Here is an 18,449-nt window from a genome sequence, read left to right on the forward strand (position 1 = left end):
TCGTATCGGGCTGTTGTAATCTTTCACACATGGATTTTCTGTCTGACAACTAATCTTGAGTTTGCATGTTTCTCCCCGCAGTGTTCAGCTCGCTGGATATGTCTCGGTCAGTGTCGGTGACGGCGGCAGGCCAGTGTCGTCTGGCCCCGCTCATCCAAGTCATCTTGGACTGCAGCCACCTGTATGACTACACCGTCAAGCTGCTCTTTAAGCTACATTCATGTGAGTAACGCGCAACTCACTGAAAAAAAATCACACACATTTTTTTTTTTTCTTCTTCTTTTTTTTAAGAATACTGTCAAGTAATGACTTAGGATCGGTACCTTACACATTTCAATGAATACGCTACATTGGAATGAATACCGGTACTGAACTTTACCAAATTTTGGTACTTTTTGTGTTTCAAATGTGTCAAAAAATGTTAATTGTTTAAAAAAAAAAAGGTTTTATTGAAGAGTATGAAGTTTTTTTTACACTTCACACTTACACTTCATTTGCAAGTACTGTACTGTAACTCATATTAAGAGTAATTTAACTTAAGAGTGTTTTGAGATAAGCGCTCTCTCTCAGCTAATTGATTTTTAAGTCACAAGCATCCCCAGACCTCGCTATTAGTTGGCGTAGCAAATGTCACAGGGATCCCCGTAAGAGCCGCCCAAAACATCCGGTTTTACTAGCTAGCATTGGCTTATAGCCAGAGATGGACAAAAAGAAGAAGCAAATGCTGTTCACTGAATTAAAAAAGTAACCCATCAAAAACATGACAGCAAATTGAGCATAGCACTGCTAATCTGCACCACACTGAAGCAAGATGAGTTGATAAGGCCAGGCAGACATTTATCCATGAAAATATGGAGAATCTGCTGATGGTGTGGACCGTAAAAACCCACTCTCCAAAGTAAATACTGTGCATTATTATTACATTTCGAAACCACTGTATTTTTTAGTATTTCTATTTTACAATGTTTATTTAAAAGTTATTTTTTCTGTTGTTTATTTTTCTATCTTTTTTTTAATTGCATGTTGCATGTTGAAATTGTGCTGGAGCAAGCACTAATTAAAATGTATTTCAATTTTATTGGGAGACATTAATTTGAGATACAAGTGTTTTGAGTTAAGAGCTGAGTCACAGAACCAATTTAGCTCGTAAATTGAGGTACAACTGTATTATATAGTAGATTTTGCATGCAGTTGCAGTTCCAACATGTTCGATGGCACTAGTGTATAGGCTACGATGTGTTGTCTTGGAAAGAAGTAGTCTTTGCCATTAAGTTGAATGTGCCTGTCTTTACAATGCTTGCAGGCAAACACTGTTTGATTGTAATGAGCATCTTAGTTGTATATTTGGAGGTGTTAAAATTGCCATGTAAAATTGCTAATGCTTATCAGTAGCATGTCTACTGCAAATCTAAGCCAATTAGCATCGAGCTAGCCTTTTTTTTAAAGTGCAGCCTTACTATACTTTTGCATGACTTCTTGCTTAGTTGGCATGGAAAATTGCAACATTACTTAAAAGCAGTTTGCTCTGAGTGCTTTTAACGCTTGTTTCCTGGCCAAGTGCTTGAGCCGGTGGCAAGTTTGCAACCAGACGTGACGTCATGTGCTACAAAGTACCATTTATTTTATGTGAATTGGTACCTCGTAGTACCGAGAAACTTTTGGTGGAAATCCATAAATTTTACAAAAAAGCTGTGCGTATTTATAATTTTTACCCTTAAAATGTTGTTCTTTCATGCAAAAAATGTTTATGGTCCAAATCAAACTCGACCAGCTCACAAAAATGATGTAAATATGGCACCGGAGCCAGCAATTCCTGCCAGTAACATAAACGTTGTGGCGAAAAGCAAGTGTGGAAGTGCATGTGTTCGCACGGCAGGATTTGAACTAATGAGAAAAGGTAAATACAGCTGCCAACAACACCCCAGCATCAATGAGCTGACCGTATGGAAGTTAGTTAGTTAACACCAAAACATGTTCCTAATTTAAATTTGTGAGTGGTTTCTTGTTTTACCCCCTCGTGCTCCTGTTATGCAAGCTCTTAAAACATGTGGAATGTTTTTTGAAAGTGTCTTTTTTTCCAGCTGAAAGCTGCACCAATGTTTTCAAAGAGTTCTCTCGTCTGACAGCCTGACAAACATCAAGGTGTAACTTGAAAGTTTGATCCGTCAAAAAGACTGACTTGTTTTTGTGTGCAGGCCTTCCAGCAGACACTCTCCAGGGCCACAGAGATCGCTTCCAGGAACAGTTTAAGAAGTAATGTTCCTGCATGCAGCATGTGATGAAGCTCTAAGCACTTATAACTGCAAAACCCAAAACCAGTGAAGTTGGCACCTTGTGTAATTCGTAAAGGAAAAACAGAATACAATGATTTGCAAATCCTTTTCAACTTATATTCGTTTGAATAGACTGCGAAGACAAGACATTTTATGTTCAAACTGAGAAACTTAATTTTTTTTTTCAAATAATCATGAACTTAGAATTTAATGGCAGCAACACATTGCAAAAAAGTTGGCACAGGAGCATTTTTACCACTGTGTTACATGGCCTTATCTTTTAGCAACACTCAGTAAACGTTTGGGAACTCAGGAGACCAATTTTCGAAGCTTTTCAGGTGGAATTCTTTCCCATTCTTGTACAGCTTAAGTTGTTCAAAAGTCTGGGGTCTCTGTTGTGATATTTTAGGCTTCATAATGCGCCACACAGTATCAATGGGAGACAGGTCTGGACTACAGGCAGGCCAGTCTAGTACCCACATTCTTTTACTATGAAGCCACGCTGTTGTAACACGTGGTTTGGCATTGTCTTGCTGAAATAAGCACGGGCGTCCATGATAACGTTGCTTGAATGGCAACATATGTTGCTCCAAAACCTGTATGTACCTTTCAGCATTAATGGTGCCTTCACAGATGTGTAAGTTATCCATGCCTTGGGCACTAAAACACCCCCATACCATCACAGATGCTGGGTTTTGAACTTTGCGCCTAGAACAATCAGGATGGTTCTTTTCCTCTTTGGTCCGGAGGACACGACTTCCACAGTTTCCAAAAACATATTGAAATGTGGACTCGTCAGACCACAGAACACTTTTCCACTTTGCATCAGTCCATCTTAGATGAGCTCAGGCCCAGCGAAGATGGCAGCGTTTTTGGGTGTTGTTTACAAATGGCTTTCGCTTTGCATAGTAGAGTTTTAACTTGCACTTACAGATGTAGCGACAAACTGTAATTACTGACAGTGGTTTTCTCAAGTGTTCCTGAGCACATGTGGTGATATCCTTTACACAGTGATGTCGCTTTTTTATGCAGTACTGCCTGAGGGATCGAAGGTCCGTAATATCATCGCTTACGTGCAGGGATTCCTCCAGATTCTCTGAACCTTTTGATGATATTACGGACCGTAGATAGTGAAATCCCTAAATTCCTTGCAATAGCTCATTGAGAAATGTTGTTCTTAAACTGTTGGACAATCTGCTCACTTATTTGTTCACAAAGTGGTGACCCTCGCCCCAATCATTGTTTGTGAATGACTGAGCATTTCACGGATGCTGCTTTTATACCCAATCATTGCACCCACCTGTTCCCAATTAGCCTGTTTACATGTGGGATGTTCCAAATAAGTGTTTGATGAGCATTCCTCAACTTTCTCAGTCTTTTTTGCCACTTGTTGCAGGCATCAAATTCCGAATGAGCTAATATTTGCAGAAAATAATGTTTTCCAGTTCGAACGTTAAATATCTTGTCTTTGCAGTCTATTCAATTGAATATAGGTTGAAAAGGATTAGCAAAACATTGTATTCTGTTTTTATTTACGATTTACACAATGTGCCAACTTTACTGGTTTTGGGGTTTGTATCTACATAACAATTTTTTTTAATGCTGAAAACTGGTTTCATACGTGTATGTATTGTTGCTGATGATGTAGTTATGTTGCAATTGTAAAAAAGAGAAGACAAAAAAAATACAGATACCGATAAAAAGAGGCCGATGCGGATATACGTCAAAATGCCAAATATTGGCGCCGATAATTGGTCGATCTCTAATACAGTGTATTTAAATCCATAAACTGTTATAAAATTGATTAGCTTGCAAGTTATTGTTGTGTAGAAAAAAATCCATATTTTTAACAATTTTCAAGAGATTTCCCATATTTTGAAATGCAAACGTTGATGCTCCTCTTAGAGATGTAATATAGGGGTTTGTGGTATCTTCTGATTGTTTTTGCTGCTAGTTTAACCACAATATTAGCGTTGCATAAAACTCTACGTTGATACTGGTCCAACGTTTCCTAAAACATAATATTTATAAAACAACTTCAAGCTTTGTCCAGCTGTTTATTGACATATACTATTCATGTTTAGCTAAATGTTACTGCAAGTTAATATTGGCTCCAGATTTGGTTACATCAAATACTAGTAATTGGTATTGACACTGAAGGAACCGTATCGGTCGATCTCTACTAAACACCCTGTTCAAATGTTCTTCTACTTATTGAATGTGTTTTATTACAGGTTGAAGAGTCTGTTTTATCGATCCAGTAATTTGCAGTACTTCAAGAGGTTGATTCAGATTCCACAGTTGCCTGAGGTAATGACGGGTCTACATCTTCACATACAAGGTGTGTCAGAAAAGTTCCAGGACTGGTGTCGACTTTTCCTCTTGAATTTAATCCTGCTGGAGACTAACACACTTCCCCAGCCTTCTCTGGCACGCACGCCTTCATGCACTCATTGAAAGATTCTTCCAGGATTCTCTGCAAATCCCTTATCTTGATATCGTCCACATTGTCAAAACAAGTCCCCTTGAATGTCTCTCTTTGTCTTGGGAAAGAGAAAGAAATCACAAGGAGTCTCGCGGTGAGAAGAGACATGGCTCCAGCATGGCGACGTTCTCTTCGGCCAGCAACTGTTGGAGCTCAGCGCCTTGTGGCCGTGTTGTCGAAGGGAAGCAGCCACAAGTTTCAACCCGTGCGAACACTGCAGGGTTTCTTTGGCCCTGTGGCACAAAGTCATAGTGGACGATGTCCCTCACGTTGAAGAATGCGATCAACTTCAACAGTCCTGGAACTTTTCTGACACACCCTTTACACTGTATGGACAGAATAAGTACACTCAAAGTTCATCATAATGCGGTCGTGGGAGTCATTAAAATACTGATCGTGCGATATGGAAATCCTTTTTTTTTTACCCTTTTCGAAAAAGCTATGCGCGGAGCTTGGTTGCCTAAAACTGCTTGGTGCATAGTTGGTTTGTTTTTGTTTTATTTAATTCAAATAAAAAAATTAACGTAACGTTTAAAATAAATAATGAACGAAAAGGAGCAAAAAGAAGTCAAACTTATATCAGCCCCTATTCATACAGTTAATGTTGTTGTTAAACTCAGAAGATTATATATATATATATATATATATATATATATATATATATATATATATATATATATATATATATATATATATATATATATATATATATATTCATAACATACAGTACAGGCCAAACGTTTGGACACACCTTCCCATCCAATGTGTTTTCTTTATTTTCATAACTATTTACATTGTAGATTGTCACATGTGGAGTTATGTAACAAAAAAGGTGAAATAACTGAAAACATATTTTATATTCTAGTTTCTTCAAAATAGCCACCCTTTGCTCTGATTACTGCCTTGTACACTCTTGTACACGCATTCTATCGATGAGCTTCAAGCGCACCTGTAAAGTGAAAACCATTTCAGGTGACGACCTCTTGAAGTTCATCGAGAGAATGCCAAGAGTGTGAGAAAAAGTAATCAGAGCAAAGGGTGGCTATTTTGAAGAAACTAGAATATAAAACATGTTTTTAGTTATTTCACCTTTTTTTGTTAAGTACATAACTCCACATGTGTACATTCATAGTTTTGATGCCTTCAGTGACAATCTACAATGGAAATAGTCATGAAAATAAAGAAAACTCATTGAATGAGAAGGTGTGTCCTAACTTTTGGCCTGTACTGTATATATTTCATAACATACAACAAAATAACGACACAAATCATATCTTTTTATTATTATTTTTACATTTCTTTTTAATACAGTAGGATATTTAGATTTTTTTTTATTTCACTACCAAGATTGTTCCATAAAATAACACATTTGATTGAAATGTTTTTTTTTCCTTTATCCCTGTTCCAAATCTTGATTTTTTAAAGTGCTCAGTTCCTTTTAGTTTATAATTACTTTCTCTGTTTTGAAAGTTGTTTGGCAGAATTTGTGTGAGTGCTTTGTGCGTGATTTTCGGTATATTGTACTTCACCAATTCATTACATTTAAATCCGTTGAATATTGGATCTGTGGGTTCCCTGTATGCATTTCCATTCATGATTTATACGGCTCTTTTCTGCAGAAGGGCGATTGGATTTAAAATATGTTTTACAGGCACTACCCCACACATTTACACAGTATGTTAGATATGAAACAATTAGTGAATTATACGAAATATAGAATGCTTCTTTATTCATAAATTCCTTCACTTTGTGTGAAATAGAAATAATTTTAGATACTTAAGCCTTTTTATGACTAATATGTGATTTCCATGACGTGTGATTTCTCCATAATGGATAGTGGCCCCACGTGATGTGACGTAAATGGTGGATTGTACTCCCACGTCACAGAATCCACCAGTAGGTTTGGACATCACTGAGTCCTTTTTTTAGATACTTTCATTAAAATGTACTGTGTCAGTTGGTAAATTTGACTCTGGTGGGGAAAAAAAAAAACGGGCGGAAATTTGGGGTCCATGGCACGATCGCGTTGTGTAGAATGTCGCGTTATATTGGACTTTGAGTGTATTGTAAATCATGACCCTCGCGCTTCAAGACAGAATGTTTAAATGTTTTCTTGAAGTTTATTGCAAATGTAGTTAATGGGGTTAGGGATTGGTACCGTTCACATTTTAACCGATACGGTACAAATTCCCGGTACCTGGTAATCGATACTGGTATTTAACATTTTGATAATAACATTTTACTTTTTAATGTAACATTTAAAAAAATAGCTGGGTTGTCCAGTTGTTATATTGTGTTTTCTTCAGCATTGGAGTCCTATTTGCAATGCAGTTGCACTTCCAAGACATGAGATGGCAGTTCTGTAGTATATAGGCTATCTAGCTAGGAAGTAGCTTTATTTTTTCATGAAGAAGAATGTGTTATGTTGCATCCTACAAAGTGTTTAGACTGTAAGCATTGTGCCTATTACGCACCAGCTGTTTGATTGTAACATTCATCTTAGTTGTAGTTTTCATGACTAAATTTGGAGGTGTTGAAGTTGCCATGTAAAATCGCTAATGCTAATAGTAGCATTTGTATGGCAAATACAATGTAAATTAGCATCAACCTGGCACATTTTGGAAGAGTGGAGCCTTACTTTACGTTCGAGCGTTGTCTAAGCATACTTGCTTTGTTAGTGTTGACAATTGCAGCATTACTTGGAGGGAGTTACGTGAGCCGGTGTTTAGTCAACAAAGGTATCGAAATATGGCATGGTTTGATTCCAGTGAATCCATACCCGGTAGTACAGACGGAATTCAGTCGGTGCCTAAATAAAAGTAAAGAATTTGGCGCCCACCCCTTAATGGGGTTGAGGTCAGGGCAAGTACTCATCCAAGTCTTGTCTTTATTGACTCGTGTGTTTTGTGCACTGAGGTGCTGCCATGCACACTCAGGTTACAGAAGGGATTAATAGACAATTTAAAGCACGTATTTGTAAAGTGCACCTACATAAATAACACAGTAAATGAAATGTTTTCTTTCAGAATCCGCCAAACTTCCTACGTGCGTCTGCCTTGTCGGAGCACATCAGCCCAGTGGTCGTGATCCCGGCCGAGTCGTCTTCACCAGAGTCGGAACATCTGGTAGAAACTGAAGACCTGGTGGACACAGACGTCCCCGTCCTGCCGGTAAATATAAAGAAAAACATCTAAATATAACCGGTAATCTAATCTGTAGGCTCTTTTTTTTTGTTTTTAAACCTGTGCATATTTGGTCCAACTTTAATTTATTCATACTAAATGATAAATCAGTGTTTCCCATACATTCTGTCACAAATAAATTTTGACCGCCACAGCTAGATTTGTTGCTACTTATTCACCCTCGCTCATAAACACATTATAATGGGACTTTCTGTGAATGTAGCTTGTCGTTTTGATTCTGTACAGTAGACCACATCCCAAGTCTGCTTATTAACATACCTCATACGCACCTGGTCTGCCAGAGAATAAGACGACGCAGCAGTAGGGATCAGTGTTGCCAATTTAGCAACTTTGAAGCTAGTATACAAACCCTTCTAGATTCTGATTTGTGATAAAAAATGTTTAGAGACTAGCATGAAAGTACATATGTTGCCCACTTTTTATCTCGCACAGCATCCATAATATTACCGTATTTTACGTACTATAGAGCGCATCTGTGTATTAGTCGCACCCACTTAATTTTAGGGAAAAAATATAATTCAAATCTTCGCCATGGACTATATCCGTAGATATACAGTATACGTGATAAAATGAGTTTTTTACACAGAAAGCTTCTGCAAATGTTTATTTATATACCTGAATTGTTTCCAAACAATGACTGTAACATGGCAGTAAAAAGAGCATATTTGTCCAAAAGATGGTCCCATAGCAAAAACAATAAAACAACTTTTGGGTGTATTTGTTTGTTTTTTAAGTTTTGGTTGTAAGTGAAGAAAAATAAATTAGCCGCACCGTTTTTTTAAGCCGCAGGGTTCAAAGTGTCGGAAAAAATTAGCGGATTATCGTCCAGAATTTAGGGAACATGCATCATGCTAGTTAGATAATGATATAATCTCACCTCTGTGTGAAACACTGACATCTAAAGTAACATTTAACTGTATATAGTAAAAATTATAGTAATATTTGTCATAGATGCATTTATTTGTCTCGATTTTTGTTTAGTTATTGTTATTTTGTTAATATATGTGCTGCCCTCTCTTGGTTATCATGTTACACACAATATTGAATGCAGTGTATATTTCAAAATTAGAGTTTGATGTTTGATGCAACAGGGTCCCTTACGAGTCAGGACACAGTCCACAGCAGCAGGCTGGCCTGGTAGTACAGCGTGAGCAGTCAATATTAGTTTTCACAGAGTTTGGCGACTATATGCCTGTAATTAAAAATGTACTGTTTTATGTCAACTTTGTTCCGTTAAAGTCTCATTTGTAAAATCTTTTATCATTTTAACCTAAACACTATTGTTGACTTGACATGATTCCTACATGTCTGTGCACTTCATCTCTAATTTTAAGGACTGTTTGCCAATCTGCCAAACTATCTAAACCAATTCCAACAAAAACAACTATCCAAACACCAGAGAATATTTGTGTATTTTAATCTGCAATTATGGTAAAATTGTAGTATTTTAATAAATGCAGAATTTCAGGAAAGATTTTGCGATTTAACTTTTCCACCTGATGTCTTTTTTTTTCTCCTTTTTTTGTGCTATCAAATGATTCATTTTTTAAGATCAGATTAATCACACTCTTGAATTTGGATTACTTGCTTGCATAATTTAAATTAACTTAAAAAAGTCCTTAATATTTGGACACTAATGCAATTTTATTGTAATACAGGAACATCTTTTTAAAGGTTTTATTTGAATGCACGGTACTTGTTTGTTCAAAACCTGTATATAGAGTCTAGTCAGGGTGTATTTTGGAGTGATATTTGCCAGCAGTCACCAAACTCATCTTTGCACTGACGCATGCATCAAACTTAATTTTATTATTATATGTTTATTATATGTTTATTTTATTTTAATTTAATTTAATTATTTATTCACTTTTCTATTAATGTATCTATTTATTTTCATTTATACATTGGCCTGATTTCTGGCCGTATCACAATGATAAAGGAGCATGTGAAGTCAAAAGAAATGGTGTGATTAATCTGTATATATAAATGATTAATGCAATAATTCTTAAGATAACTCGTTATTTTTGACAGGCCAATTTTTTTTTTTACATCCTTAGGCTCCTTTGGAGACCAAGTTTGACGACCTGTTTGGCACCTCCGCTGCAATCGACCCCTTCAACTTCAGCAATCAGAATGGGATGCGCAAGGATGATAAGTACGTCTTTTGTGTCTATATATGTATGATTGTGTATGTGTGTGCGTGTATATATATATATATATATATATATTGTATATGCACTATATTAGTACCACATCATAAGAAAAGTTATTTCAATGTTTCATCCTACAGAGGAGAAATGCACATTTCTTCTCCCACTTCATAGATGACAAGAACCCCTTTATTCTATGATTCAGCTGTATTTCTCATGGAAAACACTCATTTTATAAGAAATATGTATACAACTTTTGATAGACCGTTGCTTTATTTCTGTATCCCCTAGAGACCGACTCATTGAACAGCTGACCAAGGAGATCCAAGCCCTTAAAGATGAGTTGGAATCATTCCGACTGGAGGTAAAAAATAATTGTCTACCCTTGAACTACTTATTCCACGCACATGATTGATTATTTCATTTTTCCTCCCAACCTCTCACTACCAGAGTGGTCGATTATGTCAGGCATTGAGGGGGCGTGTCAATGAGCTGGAGGCGGAGCTTGCGGAGCAGAGCCACCTGAGGCTACAGGCAGCAGGGGAGAGCGAGTTCCTGAGGGCCGAGCTTGATGACCTGAGGAGGGTCAGAGAGGACACGGAGAAAGAACAGCGGAGTCTGACTGAGATAGAAAGTAAGGCTTTAAGCAAGGTGCTTTTATTTCATTACCATGATCACACTGGAAGATTGGTAAACGCTGACAAATATACCATGTAATAAAGTAGATGGGACACATAACTCACGAACAAGGAAACCCAATTCAATGGGCTTTGTTACTACTGTAGATTATAAAGTTAAACCTAAAACTTCCCAATAGGAAGACATCATCTATGGGAGAGAGGCATACTTGCCAACCCTCCCGATTTTTCCGGGAGACTCCCAAATTTCAGTGCCCCTCCCGAAAATCTGCCGGGGCAGCCATTCTCCTGAATTTCTCCCGATTTTCACCCGGACAACAATATTACGGGCACTGCCTTTAGCGTCCTTTACAACCTGTCGTCGCGTCCACTTTTTCACCATACAAACAGCGTGCCGGCCCAGTCACATGTTGTACGCGGCTTCTGCAGATACTCGTTAGTGACTGCAAGACGTACTTGATCAACAACCATACAGGTCACACTGAGGGTGGCCGTATAAACAACTTTAACACTGTTACAAATATGCGCCACACTGTGAACCCACACCAAACAAGAATGACAAACACATTTCGGGAGAACATCCGCACCGTAACACAACATAAACACAACAGAACAAATACTCAGAATCCCTTGCAGCCCTAACTCTTCCAATACTGCCCCTGCAACTACTTGATGTTGGATTGATACCCAAATTTGAAATATTTAGCAAGACCAATGTAAAGTACAAAACCAATAGAAGAGTTAGTGCTTATTACTTTTTAACAGAAGTATAGATAGAAGCATGTTACAACATGAAAAAAATAATACCAATGGAAATGACAGTATGTTTTATTATCATTTACCTGCCAAAAGTATATCGCAGGAGGCTGATTTTAGGCATTATTGCAAAACCTCTGTGCAGTGTTGCAACTGAACACTACCATTGGGTTGTTCCGTTCGCCATTACATTTAAAAAGAATGTCAAACTCTGTATGCCTGTCGGGATGCTACATTACTAACAAGATGTTACCTGCAAAATATCCCCTTGTTGCATGTGGCTGAGTTTGCATTAATTTCCTTTCAAACTGAGTCACAAATAGCCATTTTTACAGGTCGGGTTACTACCGCTTAAGTCAGCACTGTTGCTATTATGGAGCTGAGTTTCGGTACCCAACCTTGTGTAGTGTACACTGTGCTAATTTCTGATTTGATGTCAGATGTCAAGCTATAGCAGTTGTTTGAACACAAACAGCATGTAAAGTGATTGGCGTCTGTCATTTTGCAGAAAAAGCCCAGGCTAATGAGCAGCGCTACACCAAGCTGAAGGAGAAGTACACCGAGCTGGTGCAAAGTCATGCTGACTTACTGAGGAAGGTAAAAAAAAACAACAACTCTTACTTTGTGTACCATGCTTGGAATGTGTCCATGTGTAGTTTCTGTTTGCACGTGTTTTTGTGTGTGCCTGTAGAATGCAGAGGTGACCCGGCAGATGACGGTGGCTCGGGCAGCGCAGGATGAAGTGGACGCAGTGAGGAAAGAGATGCAGGACAAGGTGAAGGCCGCCCAGGAGGCCGCAGGCAGACAGGTGGGCATCACAGTCAAAGCTTGTGAGTAACTAGAACACGGTTACAAAGTAAGGATGTGCGGCTTGAACGGCTGCCGATCAGTTTCAGACGATTATCGCGAAAAGGTATGTAATCGTGATATAATGCCGATCACCAACGCCGATCCCCTCTGGCTGACGCTGTATTTAGTTTTAGTCGCCCGGCTGACAAGCGGCTAGTGAAGTGAAGTGAATTATATTTATTATATATATCCATCCATCCATCCATCTTCTTCCGCTTATCCGAGGTCGGGTCGCGGGGGCAGCAGCCTAAGCAGGGAAGCCCAAACTTCCCTCTCCCCAGCCACTTCGTCCAGCTCCTCCCGGGGGATCCCGAGGCGTTCCCAGGCCAGCCGGGAGACATAGTCTTCCCAACGTGTCCTGGGTCTTCCCCGTGGCCTCCTACCGGTCGGACGTGCCCTAAACACCTCCCGAGGGAGGCGATCGGGTGGCATCCTGACCAGATGCCCGAACCACCTCATCTGGCTCCTCTCGATGAGGAGGAGCAGCGGCTTTACTTTGAGCTCCCTCCGGATGACAGAGCTTCTCACCCTATCTCTAAGGGAGAGCCCTGCCACCCGGCGGAGGAAACTCATTTCGGCCGCTTGTACCCGTGATCTTGTCCTTTCGGTCATAACCCAAAGCTCATGACCATAGGTGAGGATGGGAACGTAGATCGACCGGTAAATTGAGAGCTTTGCCTTCCGGCTCAGCTCCTTCTTCACCACAACGGATCGATACAGCGTCCGCATTACTGAAGACGCCGCACCGATCCGCCTGTCGATCTCACGATCCACTCTTCCCTCACTCGTGAACAAGACTCCGAGGTACTTGAACTCCTCCACTTGGGGCAGGGTCTCCTCCCCAACCCGAAGATGGCATTCCACCCTTTTCCGGGCGAGAACCATGGACTCTGATTTGGAGGTGCTGATTCTCATCCCAGTCGCTTCACACTCGGCTGCGAACCGATCCAGCGAGAGCTGGAGATCCTGGCCAGATGAAGCCATCAGGACCACATCATCTGCAAAAAGCAGAGACCTAATCCTGTAGCCACCAAACCAGATCCCCTCAACGCCTTGACTGCGCCTAGAAATTCTGTCCATAAAAGTTATGAACAGAATCGGTGACAAAGGGCAGCCTTGGCGGAGTCCAACCCTCACTGGAAACGTGTCCGACTTACTGCCGGCAATGCGGACCAAGCTCTGACACTGATCATACAGGGAGCGGACCGCCAAAATCAGACAGTCCGATACCCCATACTCTCTGAGCACTCCCCACAGGACTTCCCGAGGGACACTGTCGAATGCCTTCTCCAAGTCCACAAAACACATGTAGACTGGTTGGGCAAACTCCCATGCACCCTCAAGGACCCTGCCGAGAGTATAGAGCTGGTCCACAGTTCCACGACCAGGACGAAAACCACACTGTTCCTCCTGAATCCGAGGTTCGACTATCCGGCGTAGCCTCCTCTCCAGTACACCTGAATAGACCTTACCGGGAAGGCTGAGGAGTGTGATCCCACGATAGTTAGAACACACCCTCCGGTTCCCCTTCTTAAAGAGAGGAACCACCACCCCGGTCTGCCAATCCAGAGGCACCGCCCCCGATGTCCACGCGATGCTGCAGAGTCTTGTCAACCAAGACAGCCCCACAGCATCCAGAGCCTTAAGGAACTCTGGGCGGGTCTCATCCACCCCCGGGGCCTTGCCACCGAGGAGCTTTTTAACTACCTCGGCAACCTCAGCCCCAGAAATAGAAGAGCCCACCACAGATTCCCCAGGCACTGCTTCCTCATAGGAAGACGTGTTGGTGGGATTGAGGAGGTCTTCGAAGTATTCTCTCCACCGATCCACAACATCCGCAGTCGAGGTCAGCAGAACACCATCCTCACCATACACGGTGTTGATAGTGCACTGCTTCCCCTTCCTGAGGCGGCGGATGGTGGTCCAGAATCGCTTCAAAGCCGTCCGGAAGTCGTTTTCCATGGCTTCCCTGAACTCCTCCCATGTCCGAGTTTTTGCCTCCGCAACCGCTGAAGCCGCACACCGCTTGGCCTGTCGGTACCTGTCCGCTGCCTCAGGAGTCCTATGAGCCAAAAGAACCCGATAGGACTCCTTCTTCAGCTTGACGGCATCCCTCACCGCCGGTGTCCACCAACGGGTTCTAGGATTACCGCCACAACAGGCACCAACTACCTTGCGGCCACAGCTCCAATCAGCTGCCTCGACAATAGAGGCGCGGAACATGGTCCACTCGGACTCAATGTCCAGCACCTCCCTCGTGACATGTTCAAAGTTCTTCCGGAGGTGGGAATTGAAACTCTCTCTGACAGGAGACTCTGCCTGACGTTCCCAGCAAACCCTCACAATGCGTTTGGGCCTGCCAGGTCTGTCCGGCATCCTCCCCCACCATCGCAGCCAACTCACCACCAGGTGGTGATCGGTAGAAAGCTCCGCCCCTCTCTTCACCCGAGTGTCCAAAACATGAGGCTGCAAATCCGATGACACAACTACAAAGTCGATCATGGAACTGCGGCCTAGGGTGTCCTGGTGCCAAGTGCACATATGGACACCCTTATGTTCGAACATGGTGTTCATTATGGACAATCTGTGACGGGCACAAAAGTCCAATAACAGAACACCACTCGGGTTCAGATCCGGGCGGCCATTCTTCCCAATCATGCCTCTCCAGGTTTCACTGTCGCTGCCAACATGAGCATTGAAGTCCCCCAGTAGAACGAGGGAATCACCCGGGGGAGCACTCTCAAGTACTCCCTCGAGCGAATCCAAAAAGGGTGGGTACTCTGAGCTGTGGTTTGGCGCGTAAGCGCAAACCACAGTCAGGACCCGTCCCCCCACCCGAAGGCGGAGGGAAGCTACCCTCTCGTCCACCGGGTTGAACTCCAACGTGCAGGCTCTAAGCCGGGGGGAAACAAGAATTGCCACCCCAGCCCGTCGCCTCTCATTGCCGGCAACGCCAGAGTGAAAGAGAGTCCAGCCCCTCTCGAGAGAACTGGTTCCAGAGCCCTTGCTGTGCGTCGAAGTGAGTCCGACTATATCTAGCCGGAACTTCTCAACCTCGCGCACTAGCTCAGGCTCCTTCCCCCCCAGTGAGGTGACGTTCCACGTCCCAAGAGCTAGCTTCTGTAGCCGAGGATCGGACCACCAAGTGCCCTGCCGTCGGCTTCCGCCCAGCTCACAATGCACCCGACCTCTATGGCCCCTGCTATGGGTGGTGAGCCCATTGGAGGGGGGACCCACGTTGCCTCTTCGGGCTGTGCCCGGCCGGGCCCCATGGGGACAGGCCCGGCCACCAGGCGCTCGCCATCGTGCCCCACCTCCGGGCCTGGCTCCAGAGGGGAGCCCCGGTGACCCGCGTCCGGGCGAGGGAAATCTGGGTCCTTTATTTTTATTCGTCATGGAGGTCTTCAAGCTGCTCTTTGTCTGATCCCTCACCTAGGACCATTTTGTCTTGGGAGACCCTACCAGGGGGCATAAAGCCCCCGGACAACATAACTCCTAGGATCATTGGGACACGCAAACTCCTCTACCACGGTAAGGTGGCAGCTCAGAGAGGAGTATTATATATATGTATACACTATATATATATATATATGTGTGTCTCCATGCACAGTGTGGAGCCACTCCCTTAATCACCTTCATTACGGTAAATAAACTGTAATTACTTTAATGCCACAAGTGGTCACTGGAGGACGAGGCTAAACATGTTACTTACCAAGAGCAAGCCAGGAGCAGGCATGCTAATAGCTAAGCTAACCGCTCAGCTAGCTTGAAACACACAGGACATTAGTGTTAAATGAACTTTAAGAAGGGTGTATGGAAGCGTGTTGCAGCAGAAAGTAAGTAGTTATTAACAAGAAATTAACAGTTAAATTAATAAGAGTTAAGAGTAGGGGTCGGCAACCTAGCTAAGCTAACCGCTCAGCTAGCTTGAAACACACAGGACATTAGTGTTAAATGAACTTTAAGAAGGGTGTATGGAAGCGTGTTGCAGCAGAAAGTAAGTAGTTATTAACAAGAAATTAACAGTTAAATTAATAAGAGTCCAGAGCAGGGGTCGGCAACCTTTACCACTCAAAGAGCCATTTTGACCCGTTTCACAAATTAAAGAAAACAATGGGAGCCACAAAACTCTTTTGAAATTTAAAATTAAATAACACTGCATACAAAGCTTTTTTTTGCTTTATGCTATGTATAAACCAGGGGTCTCAGACACGCGGCCCGTGAGACGTTATTTTGCGGCCCGTGAGACGTTATTTTGCGGCCCGCACCTTATAATGAAAATGTAATGTTGGTGCGGCCCGCGAGTTTTATATGAATGGCGCTTGACAGCGTCATACTTACCAACCTTCCCGATTTTTCCGTAGTTCAGGGCTACTATCCTTTCGAATGTCTGCTGATTTTCACCCAAACAACAGTAATAAGGTCGTGCCGCGATGGCACTGCCATTAGCGCCCTCTACAGCCTGTACTATCCGCGTGCCAGCCCGGTTACATGTTATATGCAGCCTCTGCCTGCACACGTAAGTGACTGCAAGGCATACTTGGTCAACAGCCATACAGGTTACACTGAGGGTGGCGATATAAACAACTTTAACACTCTTACTAATATGCTCCACAATGGGAACCCACACCAAACAAGAATAACAAACACATTTTGGGAGAACATCTGCACCGTAACACAACATAAACACAACAGAACAAATACCCAGAATCCCATGCATCCATAACTCTTCCGGGCTACATTATACACCCCCACTACCACCAAACCCCGCCCCCCCCCACCCTGCCCCACCCACACATCAACCCCTCCCCCCCGTGCCTCGGTTGAGTCACATGTTGTATGTGGCCTCTGGAGCCGCGGGTTGAAGACCCCTGGTCTAGAGAGAGTATAATATAAGAACTGTTGGTGTGTCAACACATTGTCATAGACAGTACACAGTAAGGGGAGGTTTGGTGGTGTCGATACCAAGGATACTATCAGTATATGATTGATACTAGAGTGATAAGGTTGATATTTTATTTTTTGTTTTTTAAATGTTGTGTTGTTTTTGTTAATGTTTACAAACTCAAGGAATACTTGAGGACTTTGAGTGCAAAAATGTACTGAGTGCGTCCGGAAAGTATTTACAGCACTTCACTTTTCCTGCCTTTTGTTATGTTACAGCCTGATTCCAAAATGGAATAAATATATTTTTGTCCTCAAAATTCTACAGACATACCCCATACTAACAATGAAAACAATTTTTTTCCCTTTGTTGATGCACATTTGGCAGAAATTACAGCCTTAAGTCTTTTTGAATACGATGCCACAAGCTTGGCACACCTATCTTTGGGCAGTTTCGCCCATTCCTCTTTGCAGCACCTCTCAAGCTCCATTTGGTTAAATAGGAAGTGTCGGTTTTCATCCAGGATGTCTCTGTACATTGCTGCATTCATCTTAGTCTATTTAGGGAGGCGATCAAGAACCCGATTTGTCTGTTGAGAGGAGAACCTTCAAGAAGGACAACCATCTCAGCAGCGATCCACAAATCAGGCCTGTATGGTAGAGTGGCCAGACGAAAGCCATTTCTTAGTAAAAAGTTTGTCAACCTGCACCTAAAAGACTCTCAGACCATGAGAAGCAAAATTCTCTGGTCTGATGAGAGGAAGATTGAACTATTTGGCGTGAATACCAGGCATCATGTTTGGAGAAAACCAGGCTAATACAATCCCTAGTGAAACATGGTGGTGGCAGTATCATTCTGTGGGGGGTGGTGTTCAGCGGCAGGAACTGGGAGATTAGTCAGGATAGAGGGAAAGATGAATGCAGCAATGTACAAAGACATCCTGGATGAAAACCAACACTTCAATTTCAACCTGATGGAGCTCGAGAGGTGCTGTAAAGAGGAATGAGCAAAAAGGAATGGGTGAAACTGCTCAGAGATGGGTGTGCCAAGTTTGTGGCATCCTATTCAGATAGACTATAGGCTGTAATTGCCGCTAAAGGTGCATCAACAAAGTATTGAGCAAAAGCTGTGAATACTTAGGTATAAAGCACCCAAAAGGGACAAGCGGTAGAAAATAAAGGGATGGATACATTTGCAGAAAAAATATATA

General features: G+C 42.1%; 1 protein-coding gene across 3 annotated transcripts in view; it reads left to right on the forward strand.

Annotated features, from left to right (window-relative positions):
- hip1 (huntingtin interacting protein 1) overlaps positions 1-18,449 on the forward strand; it is a 128,527-nt gene that overhangs the window by 80,281 nt on the left and 29,797 nt on the right. For all 3 annotated transcript variants that reach the window (XM_061925691.2, XM_061925692.1, XM_061925693.2), the window contains 9 exons: positions 82-222; positions 2,196-2,253; positions 4,508-4,583; positions 7,785-7,928; positions 10,019-10,116; positions 10,403-10,475; positions 10,562-10,745; positions 12,014-12,102; positions 12,197-12,313. In XM_061925691.2, the coding sequence (XP_061781675.1) occupies positions 82-222; positions 2,196-2,253; positions 4,508-4,583; positions 7,785-7,928; positions 10,019-10,116; positions 10,403-10,475; positions 10,562-10,745; positions 12,014-12,102; positions 12,197-12,313 (980 nt within the window). The remainder of the gene's footprint in view (positions 1-81; positions 223-2,195; positions 2,254-4,507; positions 4,584-7,784; positions 7,929-10,018; positions 10,117-10,402; positions 10,476-10,561; positions 10,746-12,013; positions 12,103-12,196; positions 12,314-18,449) is intronic.

Source organism: Nerophis lumbriciformis, linkage group LG30 (assembly GCF_033978685.3).
Source record: "Nerophis lumbriciformis linkage group LG30, RoL_Nlum_v2.1, whole genome shotgun sequence".
NCBI lineage: Eukaryota > Metazoa > Chordata > Actinopteri > Syngnathiformes > Syngnathidae > Nerophis > Nerophis lumbriciformis.